A 16,718-nucleotide genomic window follows, 5' to 3' on the forward strand; every position below is an offset into this window, starting at 1 on the left:
ATGAGGGGTAAATTGCCAAAATAAACTCATCGAAAGTAGGTCAACGGGACAAACGCTTTTGAGGCATCTTTATCAACTCCCCAGAAATATTGCTTGAGACAGCGTCAATGTGACGTAAGTTACGAACGTCAATAGTTCTTTATATGAAATACGAGAGGTCACGTGATTACGTTAGATTCATCGTGCAGTTAAAGTTAGAGAGCGCGCGCATATTTTGGTTTTTGTTGAGCTCGCGCGAAAACGCGCGAAAACGCACGAAACCCTCTACACGGAAATATTAGGAAGCGCGCGCTCCAAAAAATAACACTTTTTGTACATGTTATATTATTTTATAGAAAGAGCTATTGAATACTCGGAAATAAAATACTATTTAAAAGCTGCGCTTTAAAAAATTAAGTTTAGGTTAGAAACTGAAAATAAAATAAATTTTCCGATGAAAAATGTTTAGGGATTTGTTACTACTTACTCCATATGCTAATTATGTATCAATTGCTTTTATTAAAAAAAAATAGTTTGAGCTACCAAATTCATTCATTATTTAAATATGAAATCTGAAAAATTATTAATTAATTAGTATTCCTTTGCAGTGTAATTTTAAAATTTTACATTGTTATTAAAAGTAATAACCGCGATCCGGTTTAGACATCCGTGGTTTAGCGGAAAATTCGCGTTCAACGGAATCCACGTCGAAACCACGTACTAATATTAAATCAAATTCAATCGTTTACAAGAGTCTATCCGAACTAACCAAACTATATAATTTAAAAAAATTGCTCGGAAATTTATCCAGAATCATCTGGACTAACAAGGAGAGTATCCAAAGTGTTTATTGCCGATTTTGTTCAAAGTCGGGCATAATGTTGACCTATATGAGATATTAAATTTAACAGAAGGCGACGTTGCACTACTCATTCGATTTGCCATGGCAACCGAATTTTGTTTTACCACTTAAAACAAAAAATCTCCATTTAAAAAAACATGGGATTTATTCGGTTTCCTACGAAATTTTTTTTTTAATTTAAAAATCACGAAATGGGTAATTTGGACCACATTTAGGTAAATTTCATCAAGTTTGGGTAATTTGGAAATTTTTGGGGTAAAATTGTAAGACTATTTCTGTAAAATAAGGAACAAATCTTATTTTTGTTTTAAGTGTTCAAAAACATTTTCGGTTGCCATGGCAAATCAAATGAACAGTGCAACGTCTCCTTTCATGAGATATATCTCATATAGGTCTACATTACGCCCGACTTTGAACAAAATCGGCAATAAACACCTCGGGTAACTCTACTTGTAAGTATAAACATGTCTCGAAATGTAAACTACTGTATATATCTTAATATATCTACTGACCCTAATGCGAATTGTAAACAGTTGTATATAGCCACCTGAATTAAAGGCTTCAAAAGTCGCTTGATGACTTAGGCCTAGCTGATTATTATTATTTATTATTATTATTATTATAGCCTGTGTTGTAGCTTAAAATTCATCCATTGACTTAGCTAATAATAACTGTAGTAAATTCATATTTGAACTAACCAAATAAAGATTATTATTATTATTACACGTTTAATTTTTGTAGCCGCTATAAAAGAATACTTCTCACTTAAGAGATCTACTATCCACTTCTGACGTTACTATTTTGTTACTATCATTAGTCGAATTACTAATTATAAAGACTCTTAAGGGTCCTTTTTTTAAACAAGGTCCCACTCCGAAACGCGAGAAATAAGATGTCTGCTTTTTTTAAATTTTCCAAATAATGATCTCGAGAATGTGAAAACCCGAACTTCGAAAACCATTAAAATGGAAATGTTGGTCGTTGGTACGTCTCCATTTCAGGATGTTTTTCCAAAAGGCAAACAAGAGGGTATCATGGCGAGTGTTGAAAGAAATGCCGATTAGTAATGAGAGAGAAAGCTCGCTCTGCTTCATCCGAGATGGCTCCCAATTAGCGCCATTAAAAGCTACAATTATCGCCCCTTCATCAGCGCGAGGCTTAATTCTCTATCATCCTTCTTGTTCTTCTTCCAGGCGATACTAAGAGCCTACGGGCATCGCCTCGGGAGGAAAAATCCTAACGTACCGGTTGATACAAGATAAAGGAGGCCATTGAAACTTCCGAACGTATATTCGTCTCCTAGGTACTCCCTGCAGTTACGGAATTGACTTTTCCTTGTCAATAAAAGAACTGTCCAAGACAGATTTCGTTCAATTTGATCTACCAAATTACAACAGTGATAATGATTGACATCGGGTGCAATTAGGTTAAAATATCTGCTATATTTGTATTCAAATTTAATTTTATCACCTTTCAAAACATGTTTACAGAAATATTTATCCATTATTTCCAGAATTATTTATCCATTATTTTCAGAATTATTTATCCATTATTTCCAGAATTATTTATCCATTATTTTCAGAATTATTTATCCATTATTTCCAGAATTATCTATCCATTATTTCCAGAATTATTTATCCAATTTTTCCAGAATTATTTATCCATTATTTCCAGAATTATTTATCCATTATTTCTAGAATTATTTATCCGTTATTTCCCGAATTATTTATCCCTTATTTCCAGAATTATTTATCCGTTATTTCCAGAATTATTTATCCATTATTTCCAGAATTATTTATACATTCATTCCAGAATTATTTATCCATTATTCCCAGAATTATTTATCCATTATTCCCAGAATTATTTATCCGTTATTTCCAGAATTATTTATTAGTTAAACTCAGTTTTAAAAGATACATGAACAATGGCATCGGGTGCAATTATGTGAAAATATCTGATTCAAATTTAATTTTATCACCTTTCAAAACCTGTTTCCAGAAATATTTATCTAACATAATTTTAAGACTTTAGTTTTGGTTTCAATTTATAATTTATTAGTGAAACTGACTTTTAAATGATAAATTAACAAAAATCGTGTGAAGAAAGTGTAGTAGTGAGGAAGTACCTTTATCGCGCGCAGACTGTTTACCCTAAACGTATCCTTTACGCGTTTTCGAAGTCGTGCTTAACCGGTCTATTATCAATATAATCCTTCAATGCAATATTCCAACTGTATATTTAAGCTCTCAAATTAAATACCTCTCTATATAGAAGATCGATTCCACGTCGAAAGAAAACCAATGCGAACAGAGCCACGGTCAGAATCCGTCTGATGAATAAGTTGATTAAGACGAATATATTCCGAAAAAAGGAAGGGGGGAGCGCATCGGGGAATGACCAATCGAGCAAAGGTTGACGGACCGACTCCGCGACGGAGGGTAAAGCAATCGAGAAAATATATAATTCCCCACACATCCTATTTTCGTCTCCGATAGACTCGCGGAGAAAATACCAGCGCCTGAAATGGTACCGCGTAACTTACCTTCAATTCGGTGTCTACGGAGAAAGATGTTCCAAATAGAGTCGCGAGAAAACAAAAGTTGCACTTATAAAACGAAGGCGCAAAAAAACCAACACACCAAATGTTTTCGCAAATATTACCGAAATAACTAACTCGTCGAACGAGCGAAGGAAACGCGATATTAATATATCCGATTGATAAATCAGCGCGCACAATTTCGCCGCGTTGTTTCAAATATAAATGAGCGATAATTTTAACATTCGTCCGGGCTTTCTGCAGGAATGTTTGTCCGCTGTTGTAGACGATCCGAAAGAAGGCGGTAGCCGAGGGTGGTTACGCGGGCGATTCGGTGGCGCTGCCGCTGGATGAGTTATTTTTAGACGCCCTCTCTATAGTAAACGGGGATGGCGAAGACCCCTAAAAAATGGGCCGGACAATGCTGGCCTTTCGCGGCGCAAGCTCGGTTGGCTGTAGACAACACGCACGCCACGGCCGCTGTTCCGTCTTCGCTCTGTGTCCTTTGGCCGGCCGCCCGAGTCCGATACCACACGGCTTGACTGCGCGCCTCTAGCTCGACGGGCCCGAAAAAGAGAGCTTCCCGGGCCGGCCGCGGGAGGACGGCGCGATCAATAAAACGCCAGCCGTCACGTGGCCTCTATCGCCTTTCGCGACCGATAGGGGGACCAGATAAGCTCCCATTCACCCATCGCGCCACCCTTTCCCGCTGAGAAACGTCCCGCGAATTTGGCATCCATGATGGCCGTACATTCTCGATTTCTAGCCCAATTGGCGGTTTTGGGGTAAACAAATACGCGTTTAATAGGGTTTACGCACCCTCCAATAAGTTAATCATAAGTGTATAATATGCAAAAGTGTTACTGAGAGATATTCACAAGACAAACTACATTACGGGCTTTGTCGCCGTTTCGCGTCCGCTTGCTAACGTAGTCTTTGACAGCGCCTCGTTAGGGGAAGATTTTCTTCTGGTGATGACGGTACTCCGTTACTAGCTCTCAGTAAAATATTCCCCAAAGTGACAAACTTATGGAACATTATTATAGACTTATGATTAATTTTAAATACCATAGGTTTGGTAAACCAAGAATCTATACGCGATCAATCAAATACCGTATTAATTCGAAAATATTTTGATTGAAACCAACGTGAATCGAAAAGGATGCTTTTCGTCTTGGAGAGTGGGAAAATTCGTGCCAATCCGGCAACCCTGTCCATACACGGTATGGATGGAAGATGCTGCAGCCGGAGAAGAAAAGACCAGAGGAGCAAGAGCGAGAGAGAGAGAGGAGATAGCGCGAAGCCGGCGAGAGGAGAGAGAGGGAAAAGACTTCCTTCCAAATTGTTTTTCTTCTTTATTCCCCCGCTGAACCAGTCCGGTCATTCTCCACCAGGCGGCGGGTGGGTCGTCGTTAAAGCCGGCACCCGTTTTAATTATTTCCCGGAGATGGGCCGACCGACGGGGAATTCCTTCAGCCAAGGCCGCCTGAAAGACTTCCCGAAGAATAACACTGGTGTTGCGGCCTCATATCTTCTTTAAATAAAAGAGTGTTTAGAGACATTAGACCCGGAACCCTAATCCATCGCTGCTCGATAACAAAAAACGCACAAAGGTCAGGAGAGGTCATAGGATGACGCGTTCCTCCCGATCGTTACCTTAAAAGGCTCTTTACCGTCGTTCTCTTCGACTCATTTCACAATTTGGTAGCACGAATTCGTGGAATATTATACCAAGAATGTGTTCATTTAAAATTTATGGAGAATAAGTGACGTAGAATTGGATAGGTGTGCCAAATTGGTGTGAAAAGGGTGCTAAAATGATATTGCGTTATTTAAATAAGAATACCTGTAAATTTCGAGAGTGGAAGTCTTTGGTTGAATTAAAAAATATTTTACTAAAGCAGCGTGAATATGTAATTATTTATCGTTTAGTTTCGTTTAAAGTCAATTTCGTCTCAACACGTATCCTGCTTTACCGCAATTTAGAAGAAATATTTTCAGTATAATAAGGTGGTGCCTAAGGGGCGTAGGAACCCGGGGGGGGGGGCAAGTTGGGCAATGTTATTGCCCCCTCAAACTTTTTGGTCAGTTGAAATCTTTAAATCAAATTCTCATTTTAAAAGCATAAAAGACTTATAGAACCTCATCTGTGTTTAAATTTCAGTCTTTTCCCGCCAATTTACAAATGTACACGTGCATTCGGGGAAGCTACGCTCCATGAAAAATTCAAAACCATTCTCCAGACCCCTTTTGGTTTCTCTTTGCCCCCTCCAACTTCTAGAACGTTCTGGGTGCCTTGGGTATTAGCCTAGCTGATTATGAAAAATAAAATATTTGAAGTTATTTCTTATTACATTTAAAGGGAGCAACAAATTAAATATTCGAACTGTACCCAAATTATACAAATCAATTTGTAAAGACTAGCTGCTTCAAAAGGGGCTTCGGCCCCGAAAGCTGGTGCGTTTTTAAAAGTATTCTTAGTATATTTTTAAATAAAATTAGTGTACAATTTTACGTTAATAGATGTTTCTATAAAATAAAATGAATAAATAAAAAGTAAAAAAATTAATATGTTCCCTCTTTCGTCATAGCCTTTTACTTTTTACAAGTCTACGAGCGCGTGCTAAAGTCGCCAGAGGAATAAAGGTTTATCTAGCGCCCGTGCAAATCGCGCGTGCGAAGAATATACTAATAAAGCCGTGTTTTGTGACGTAAGAGTAGGGTATTCTATTTTTTTTACTTTTTATTCATTTTATTTTATAGAAACATCTATTAATTACTAGCCATGATCAAATAATTCAACGTATATGATTAATAAGATCAATGTTTAGATATTATTTGTTTACCTCCGACATTGTCGGAATTTTCCGTCACTACGTTCGCCAATCTCCATCATCTGCTAAAATGTTATCCCTCTTTTGAGTAGAATTGAACGAAGGATTGACCAGATTTATAGTATGTAGACATTTATCGATTAAATTTTTTAACAAATCATTGTGTATAGTATAATAAAGCGATCTTATTGATTGTGTTTTTATTCCGTTTAAAATATTACTGTATTTTGAAAAATACCCTCGTCACGTTAGCTACCTTAGTTATAGATCAACCTTATAACCCATGATTTAAAATAACTAGTGAAGGAAATGGAATATTTTTAAGTTTAAAGGAACTATACTTCTACAAGCCGGGAGTAGTGGCTCACTCCTGTAATCCCAGGCGTCCGGGAGGCAGAGTTTGTGGATGGCCGTGTGAGGACGACCACTAATCCCCCAACGGGTGGTTGTCATACTTCCGCCACGGGTGTCCCAACCCTATCCCCAAGTATCCCCCCGTTGGCGTGGCCGTAACACATATCTCGCACCGGATTAATCAAATGGACGAGGGGACTGAATTGTCCCACCCGTTACAATCGCTCATAACGAGCTTCTAAAAAAATATATATATACTTCTACAAGAATCTATACCTCTACTTGGAATGCCTATCTTGCCATATCGCGTATGTTAAGATCACTTTGACAGCTTTGGCCCCTCCTCAACCAGGGTTCGTACACGACCTGGAATACCTGGAAAACCTGGAAAAGTCAGGGAATTTGAAAATATTTCCAAAAGGTCAGGGAAAAGTCAGGGAATTTGAAAATGATTCCCAATGGTCAGGGAATAGTCAGGGAAATTTAAAATGGTCCGAAATAGTAAGGGAATTTTAAAATGACCCCAAAAGCAAATCCGGCAAATAAATTTTTGAATAATGTATTAAAAATACATAATTAACATTTTTTAAGATTATACCTCAAAACATACATTTATTCTCCAAAAATGGTCAGGGAAATTTGGCAATTTAGTCGGGTAAAACCTGGAAATGTCAGGGAATTTAATTCCGGAAATTTTGTACGAACCCTGTCAACGTTGTCATACGTACTAAAATTATGGTACAAATACCATCATTTTGCTTCATACTATAAATGGTACTATTATTTGAGAGCGTACTATATAATACCAAAATGTACCATATTTTCAACCTATTGTACTATAATGGTACTATTTTTATATTTAAATTAATTCTACTACGAAAATAATAAGAATTTCATATTAACTATACATAAAATCGTCGCCTGAAAGCAAAAACCACTTAACTTTACATTAATTAAATATTAAGCCCACGTTCAAGTGTTGCCAGATCACTCGATAGTCGATACCATAGAAATCGAAATAGACCTTTCCATAAAATGTTCGTTACGGTAAGAGAGGGAAGGAAAACTGTTTTTGCAAGGATGATTTAGGTCAACGTTATACATATTACTCCTTGTTTTTACCCTCGCTCGACGTATGTCGTCTGCTACCGAGTGTAAGTATTTACAAAACACGGCAGATTAAAATTAATCCAAGTGATATTGTTAAATTTGTTAGGTCAAATGTTTAAAGTATAAAAGTATTTTATTTTCTTAACAAGTCATAAAAGTAGAGGATTTTAAAATAACGAAAAATATAGCATGGTTTCGATGATGTTTAACAGTTTACAGTTAATGTTTATAGCCTTGTGAACTAAGGCTTAACATTTCATTGACAGCCACAGTAGAGTATCAGGTAAAGATTGTTGTTTATTGTGAAATAATAGCTAATAAATAACTAAGTATTAACAATACTTTCACAGAGTTAATACGAGTATTGCCATATTTCAATTTAATTAGTATCAAAACTAAATTAAAATCAGTTTGAACTCCGAACTCACTAACAATTGTAAGCCTAACCCGAGCTCCGTGTAAAATGTTTGGAGAAATCTTACCGGAAAATGACAAAAGTACAGCCAAATTTTTGGTTAGGTTAAACGAAATTAGTGGTGGATGACGTAGAAAAAACAGTGAAAGCACGTACAAATATTTGATGGAAAGGCCTATTTCTAATTGGTGCACGCTGCAAATTTCCAAAAATCGTTCTAGTTAGTTATTCCGATTTCTATGGTCTATTCTCTCTTGTCGATACTGACTACATCCACTCCCCATCAAGAAACGACACACGAGAACAGTTATCTGCATGTTTTGCAACAAACACTTTAAATTAAGAGTAATTAATACTATTTTATATTGGTACCATCAAGAATGTATTTATTTATACTCAGGGAGAATGAATATGTCGAGATTATTTTTAGCGTTTCTCCAATTCCACCCGTTGGGCCCCCCGGTATGCTCCTCCGCTTTAATAAAATCAAATAATACTGCAATCTCATTGGTTCTTAAAAATTACGTTTTTTGACGCGTTAACGCTGCTGCGAGGACGCAAAAAATAAGACCGCCTCCTTTTTTCCTCCCCCCCCCCTTAGCGTGACGGGGTTAGGGCCTCAACGTGTCCGTCGATTGTCTCGACATATTCATTCTCCCTGAGTAGAAATAAATACATTCTTGGTACCATAATTTATATTGTGGTACTATAACTTTTTACCCTTTGTACAATCACGGCCAACTTTGATCACGGGCTACAGCGGCCAACACATTCGTCGAAATTCCGCGAGCAATGATTTTCCCCCTATAAAATGTACTATAACGTGTAGGAGTTCAGCGCTACGCTCGGTTGTTATATTGACTTCAATGTAAAAACTATACTAAAAATAATAATCCGCTAGGGGCGCTGACGTCATACACATCTTTTGCTCATAGGTTAACACAGAAACGTCAACGAATAAGATGGCCGCTGTAGCGCGAGAGATCGAAGTTGGCCGTGGTACAATGATTCGGTCAGAAAATCTGGCATCGCTGCCCCTCCTACGAGATAAAAAATCCCCTCTGCGCGCACTCCCCTCTCACGTTGTTGTTTGTTAAGTTAACATAGTGACGTCAAAAAACACCGTCAACCACATCGAGACGAAAATCTGCCGCGATAAGCATTCCAAGTAGAGGTATGGATTCCTGACTACTACTAATAAAAAGTATTGATAGTTTGTTGCTATACAAATTGAATTGAATATCTTCGGAAGGACCTCATCGCGCACTATGTTGGAAAATGGAAATGAAATGATTAAATAGCTTTCAAAATAAGGAACAAATCTCAAACGAAACGAGTTTAGGTGGCGCTCCGGTGCTGACCTTTTCCCGCCACTTCTTTTGTGTTAACGTTCGGAGTACCGTCGGCTCTAGCCGAAATAGAGAAAAATGAGTAAAACCGATTTGCGATGTTACTCTGTGTTTCATTGTAATAAATAAAGCAAGTAACACTAACGTGTTAGCCAAATGACTTAAATAATATTTTTTAGATTAATACCTAAAAGCAAAAGTTACTCAATTACCAAAAGTATACTTTCGTATGATAAAGGTTTAATGAATTCGAGATCGACCACTTAAAAGACTATTTATTGTCGCCTGCCTGGATCTTTTTTTAGTCTATGGTATTATATCGTAGGTAGATGGCGATAGCATCTCCACAGAACGAAGAAAAATCAAAAAGTACACTAACTTTGACCAGTGCTACTTAGTTCCTCCGTTCCTCACTACGAGGCGTTATTTGTTGGTTTTAACTTCCTTCCCTCCCCAAGGCATACTTTCCCTTCTCCCCTCCCAACTTGTATTATGCTCGTAACATTCATTAAAAAAATAGGTCCGATTGACACACTTTTGGTAATTATGTCACTTTTGCTAAAAGAGATATTAATAGCCCTTTAATAGTGAGCCAAATGTATCTCAGACTTCAGTAACTTTGATATTAAATTGTATGCAGGTCCCATACTCATTTGCATAGCATAATTTAGTAAGTTTTAAAAGTGACTAAAATTTCTAATATGATAACCAAAACGTTATTTAATAGTGATTAAATTATTAGGAAAACCAACTTTTTAAAGGGTAAAATAATACGGTTTTATTGCATTTATAATATTTTATCACAAGTTTTGACTAGTTACGTATAAAAATAGTAACTAAATAACTACCGGAAGGTGATAGGATCCTCTCAAGCACATCAGCCTATTTGTAGAAAAAGTTACTTTTAGTATTTGAATTGACTCAGTATCAGGACTGTGTATGTATATGCTTCGTGCGTAGTTTATATTTTGGTCATAAGTGTCGCCGCCTAACGACCGGGTTTTAGATTGAATATATGAAAGCTGTCTGCTCGTTCAAAATTATCTCTGCGCCACAACTGAAAAGTCCAACCGAAAAACATTTTAATTTAAAAAAACCTCTGCTATCTTCACATATTTAGTTGAAGGATATTAAAGCAGATGGCGCTATATTTCCTAAGCTCGAAGCCTATTGAGGTTTTATTAGTTTTGGGTGAGCCATGGAATGATGGAGGTAGAGGACTGAGGACTAAACGCTTGAAGAAGGTGGACTGCCGAATACATTTTTCACTTGAATTTGGTTTGTAACATCACAAACTGAAAATATGGTGTTGAACCAAAGAAGTAATTAGCACTAAAGTCATTCTACTAATATAACGTCCACTAATACTCAACCTATCGCCGAAAGAGGGCGCAGTTATAGATTTCAATCGCGAATATAAAGCAGCCGAGTCTAATGCAAAAATCTTTCCTATATATTTTAACACGAGTGAGATAACTTTCAAAAACGTAGATAAGAAATGAATAACGAAACAGCCACGTCAAAGGTTGCAGTGGGGCTGCAGCCTGTTTTATAGCGCCTTTGGAGAGGTCTGGTCAAGCTGAGTGACTGACGCGCCATCTACTATCAGAAATGTGAAATGCTTAGTATGTAATTTAATTTTATCTCGTTTCTACGGAACGTAAATAGTATAGTACGGTACCAAGAATGTATTTATTTATACTCAGGGAGAATGAATATGTCGAGACTATCGACGGACACGTTGAGCCCCTAACCCCGTCACGCTAAGGGGGGGGGGGAGGAAAAAAGGAGGCGGTCTTATTTTTTGCGTCCTCGCTGCCGCGTTAATCGCGTCGAAAAACGTAATTTTTAAGAACCAATGAGATTGCAGTATTATTTGATTTTATTAAATAGGAAGAGCATACCGGGGGGCCCAACGGGTGGAATTGGAGAAACGCTAAAAATAATCTCGACATATTCATTCTCCCTGAGTATAAATAAATACATTCTTGACGCTAGGAATATGAAAACTCGGTACCCTGGAATAGAAAAGTGTATTCCCCCACTACGAGCTCCCCTCTCTCTCTACGGCAACGCAGCGCGAGCCAGAATCGCGGACATACGAGTTTAGCGCCACCTTTTCTACATGTTTTTATAAAATTCGTCTGCTAGTTTTCGAATATTAAAATTAATTGTCTATTCCTACTAAAAACACGGGACTAGAAATACGCGAATAGAAAAACTAGCAGACGAAAAGCCGATTAAAAGTGTAAAGGTTCTACGATAGATGGCGATACTTGTTATGTCCGTGAATTTTTTACTGCCCTGCCTAAAACTGGAGACGACCACTCCAGGTTTACTTGAATCCTCCTAGCTTGACGGTACCTTCTTCCGAAAACTGGTGTATTCTATAAAAACCAGGAAGCTAGGACGCATATGCAGTCTTGAGATTACGTTACTGAAAAAATTGTGTAGAATAAAATGCGAGATATATACAACAGATGTCGTTAAAAAGAGTGACTTATGTACGGAATTCATACTTATTAGAAGGAATGTATTTGGGTTAACAGATAATATGAAACCGCAACAATAGCCTTTGTTTTCATGATACCAGGAAGAAAGGAGATGATGAACTATTTCATTGAAAATAGAACTGCCTATGTACATACCATTGGTTGTCGCAACGTCGTCAATTAATGTTCTTGGTAATTTGAATTTTCGAATAAAATCCACAAAAAAAAGAAGTGATAGTACCACGAGCTCCTACATACTGGCTGTTTCAAAGGTTATGCAAAAATTTAAAGGAGTTGTAGGGGGTGAGTTGAGAAGTATGCCTGTTTTCCCCCCATTTCCTACGATGAGTTACAAGAGCGCCAGAGAGCTTCAAAGGGTGGCCTACTAGCCCCTGGAAGTAGGCTGCAACAAGCGCAAAACCTAGCAGTAAGGGAACGCGAACATTAAGGTTTGGGTTCGTGTGATAGGTAAAAAAGGACTTTGTAAACAAATCGAGGTAACCAGCGTAAAAAGGTAACTTAAACAGTAATTAGAGTCCGTGCTACTTGGTTTGGCCCTTGTTGCAGCTTACTTCCAGGGGCTAGTAAGCCTTACTTTGAAGTTCCCTGGCGCTCTTGTAACTCATCGTAGGAAAATGGGTAAAAAACAGGCATACTTCTCAACTCACCCCCTACAACTCCTTAAAATTTTTGCATAACCTTTTGAAACACCCTGTATAGGCCAATTGTTTCCCATTGAGAGAGAGTTGGCATTTGTACCGAAGTGTCTTCCCCCCTAACCGAGGAAAGATAACGCTAGGCATGGACAGTAAATTAAGAGGACAGGATTTCGATACCCTTCCACAGTGCATTTTATTTCTCCCCGCGTATCAATCAGCTCGAAAGACTCCGAGGGGAGTCTTGCAAGGTCTTAAAATTTCAAAATGGAATCTAACGCGGTTGATTTTGTTACGTAATTTTTTGCGCTTTATATTTTAGTAATTTTTAATTTTGGTTTTTTAATTCAATAAAAACTATCAAATAACCTTGGACAACTCCCTTAGTGTGATTGGTTTACGGGGGCTAAAAACCAGGCTTTTATCCGATCCTCTAAAATCTACTATCCATGCGCTAGGGAAGTCAAAACTACGTGTTACACCGACATTCTCAGTTATCCCGAATGCGTTCTTGCTATTAGACATATAAGTAATGTTAGAATAACAAAACTGCGGGTTAGACTAAAACAAAATATAATATCGATCTGGTACTATTTACCAAAAATAAAACGAAACTCTGGAGAAATTATCAGCACGCCGAGTCCATTTAGGTGAACGTGATTGCAATTACAAATGAAACTTTCCCCCTTCGCTGTAATATTTACCAACCGTGTAACCATAATGGTAACAATTTATAACCACCATCTCACGCAGACTTTTCTCAATGGCAAAAGATCGTGTCACGCGTGACGACTTAAAGCATATTCACGAGTGTCAAAATTTTTGTTGGTGAACATGGCTTTGTACTCGAGTTCGTGCGCTTAGGTGGGCTGGAACCAATTCACATAAATCAAGTTTGGCGAACCACCAAGACACGTTTTTTTTAAGCTCGTTCAGATTTGGCTAAGAAAATAACTAGGAATTATTTAAATAACACCTTTTCTACAACAAAATATACCAATTTACATCAATAAATATATTCAATATTAAAATTTTCGTTTAGTTTTACGTAATCAAATGAATGTGCACTAAAATTATAAGATTTAAATATTTGATCGATCTTCAAATCCCGACCAAGAAAAGCAAGTCGGTTTGCGACTCAAGTTGACCAAACAATGCTTTGCAAAAACGTTGGCTAGTAGTATTAGACCTTTAAATTACTCTATACCGCTAGCCATTAAAATCCTCCATTTGAAGTTAAAAACAGTAGTAAATTCGTTGTCTCTAGCGATTTAAATATTACTATTCGCTTCCAATGATGATGATTTCTACTCCTAATATGCTAAAAACGGCGAGTGGCAGTATGTCTAGAAATTACTTTGCGTCGTGGCATTGCATATAGAAATTGTCGAACACAGGAAAATAGATGCACTTGGCATATTAACCTTATTGCAAGGAAAGTTAGTACAATCGTGTTTGAAGTTATTTCTAGTAACGTGGAAATAATAGCCCTCGCATCATTTAAGAAACATATTTTTGCAAGTGAATATTTAAAGTTTAAATTTCTTAAGTTTTTCATAAAATATCTCGCGTATAATGCATATAAGCATGCTGACTTTTTTTTTATTATTCAAGGAAGAAAGGAAGGGCTGATTTGAGTCTGAGAAGACCACGAGCCCGGCGAAACACCATCTGATTAATCAGTGCGAGATATGTGTAACGGCCACGCCAACGGGGGGATACGTGGGGACAGGGGTGGGGACACCCGTGGCGGAAGTATTCCGACCACCCGTTGGGGAATTGATATTCGTCCTCACACGACCATCCACAAACTCTGCCTCCCGGACGCCTGGGATTACAGGAGTGAGCCACTACTCCCGGCAGCATGCTGACTTATGAATTTTTAATAGATTCTCATAGACTACTGTGTTATAAACTTTGACCTCAAATATCTCGGACCCTAGGTAGAATTTTAAAATTTGGATTTCGTCATGACACGGGTCTTGGGTAGGCCTAGCTACGGGCAAGATTTCATCCAAATGGGTTATTTTTTATTACGCCTTTGGTGATAAGGGCTGCGTTCAGAAACGCTCACCGGTGAGTCCGCTGAGTCACCGCTGACACCGGTGTTTTACTGAACGGCATTTTAATTTCGGGTTTTGACGTCACGATAGTCATCGGTGAGACACCGAAGTCACCGAAATAATAGTCGGTTTTTCCGATGACTGACGTCATTACTGACGTAAAACTACTATTAATGCTACGCTATTTTAAAAAACACCGATGACTGAATAAAAGCGTTCAGCAACTTACGACGTCATTATGACGAAAAAGCTCATCGGTGGAAAATATAAATCCACCGGTTTTTTTCCGTTGACTGTTTCTGAACGTACCCAAGTATCTAACCAACATTTCGACGTATGAATTGGTAGTAAGGAAACTTACAGCGATTTCCAATTGACTCCTCGAAATTAGCTCCGAGCCTCCAAACGCGGACGTAATTGATGTAACTCCTTTTATTTGGTTTTTTCCTGAGTTAAAAAGGTACACGCGAAACAAAATCCCAGAGGACCAAGCGGTTTCGAACACGCATGTTAACTTGCTGCGAGAGCAATAAATGGAATTGATTGGAGTAGATCTGGGCACGAAAATGGAACATGAAAAGTTGATCGGGACGATCGAGAGCGTTTGAGAGCAATAAATTGAACCGCCAATTTTTAATCTGAGCCGATCTGGGCACGCAAATGGAACATGAAAAGTAGATCGGGGTGATTTCGAGCGTTCGAGATCTATAAATGAGACATCCATTTATTGCTCACAGTAGATCCGGGCACGAAAATGGAACATGAAAGCAGAGAGTGTAATAATCTTTACACTCTCTGATGAAAGGTTGATCGGGGCGATCTCGAGCGTTTCAGATCTATAAATGAGACATCCATTTATTGCTCAGAGAAGACCCGGGCACGAAAATGGAACATGAAAAGTTGATCGGGGTGATTTTGAGCGTTCGAGATCTATAAATGAGACATCCATTTATTGCTCAGAGAAGACCCGGGCACGAAAATGGAACATGAAAAGTTGATCGGGGCAGTCAAAAGGAAACCGCTATTAGCTTCAATGAATTCGTTAAAATGGGTGCCTTACCGTGACGGTTGACTTTTGACATCACTTTTGGACTGGCTTCCCAGAGAGTTGAACTTTCGAGTTGGAGTCGTGGTGGAGGCAAAGACGCTAGAGCTGGTACTTGCTTGGCTTTTGAAACGATTCTGCAGAAAACTGAACTTGCCATTGGCGGTAGTTTGGTAGCTGGGCGAACCGAAGACGCTGGAATTGCTGGAAGAACTCGACGTACGACGCATCGTGAACTTAATTAAAAGAACAAGCGTGAATTTAATTGTGATTACAATCCAGAAATTCCGTTTCCGTACAGAAATATAATCGTCCGCGCCTAAATAGATCCGTAACCAGAACGCCGCGATTCGACACTCGAAGCTTATCAATTTGATATTTCTTTCATAGTTTTTCAAATTTTGCTAAGAACGCCGTTGTGGAAATACAGGATAAGCTTATATTTTAATGGTAGGCATTATAAAATGTGAACGCCTTGATGCAAAGTTCGTTGAGATATCTTTATCAGCGATAAAGTACAGGTACGGGGAGCCTATTTCCATATCTGACAGAGAGAGTGAGTGTGGCCCAAAACATTAGAATAAAGATAATACCACAGCCATATTATAAGTTAGTTACCAATGTTTGGTACCATTGAAGTATAGTTGTATACTACATATCCTATTGGTAAAGATAGAAGTAAAATTAGCGCGTAATAACAGAAGTATATAAGATACTCATCGGTAGAAAATATTGTGCGTATATTGATTTTCTAAAACTCTTTCACCGTGTGCTTTATAAATAAGAAAATGTTCTTCTATGGTTTAATATTTACTTTTTATATCAATAATAAAAGTAGAAAACTGATGGTTGAATATAGTGAATTCCTAGAACTATTTTATCCGAAAAATATGGTTTAGTAATAAGTAATAATAATAATAATAATAATAATAATAATGAGCTAGGCTAATACCCAATATCCCTATTCTGAGCATTTTTTAAATTTTACGTCAATTTTTTTTGGCCATGATGGTGTATATGCCT

General features: G+C 37.8%; 1 protein-coding gene across 28 annotated transcripts in view; it reads right to left on the bottom strand.

The window, feature by feature from the left end:
- LOC149924881 (coiled-coil domain-containing protein CG32809) overlaps nucleotides 1–16,035 on the bottom strand; it is a 566,408-nt gene extending 550,373 nt beyond the window's left edge. For 12 of the 28 annotated variants that reach the window (XM_090161262.1, XM_090161286.1, XM_090161269.1 and 9 more), the window contains exon 1: nucleotides 15,711–16,031. In XM_090161262.1, the coding sequence (XP_090017388.1) occupies nucleotides 15,711–15,925 (215 nt within the window). In that variant the 5' untranslated portion in view covers nucleotides 15,926–16,031. Of the gene's footprint in view, nucleotides 1–15,710 lie in introns of all 28 variants that reach the window. The other 16 variants (XM_090161267.1, XM_090161272.1, XM_090161285.1 and 13 more) reach the window with 4 other exon arrangements.
- Between the last annotated feature and the right edge of the window lie 683 nt (nucleotides 16,036–16,718).

This window comes from Leiobunum rupestre, chromosome 10 (assembly GCF_980474605.1).
Source record: "Leiobunum rupestre chromosome 10, qqLeiRupe1.1.hap1, whole genome shotgun sequence".
NCBI classification, from domain to species: Eukaryota; Metazoa; Arthropoda; class Arachnida; order Opiliones; family Sclerosomatidae; genus Leiobunum; species Leiobunum rupestre.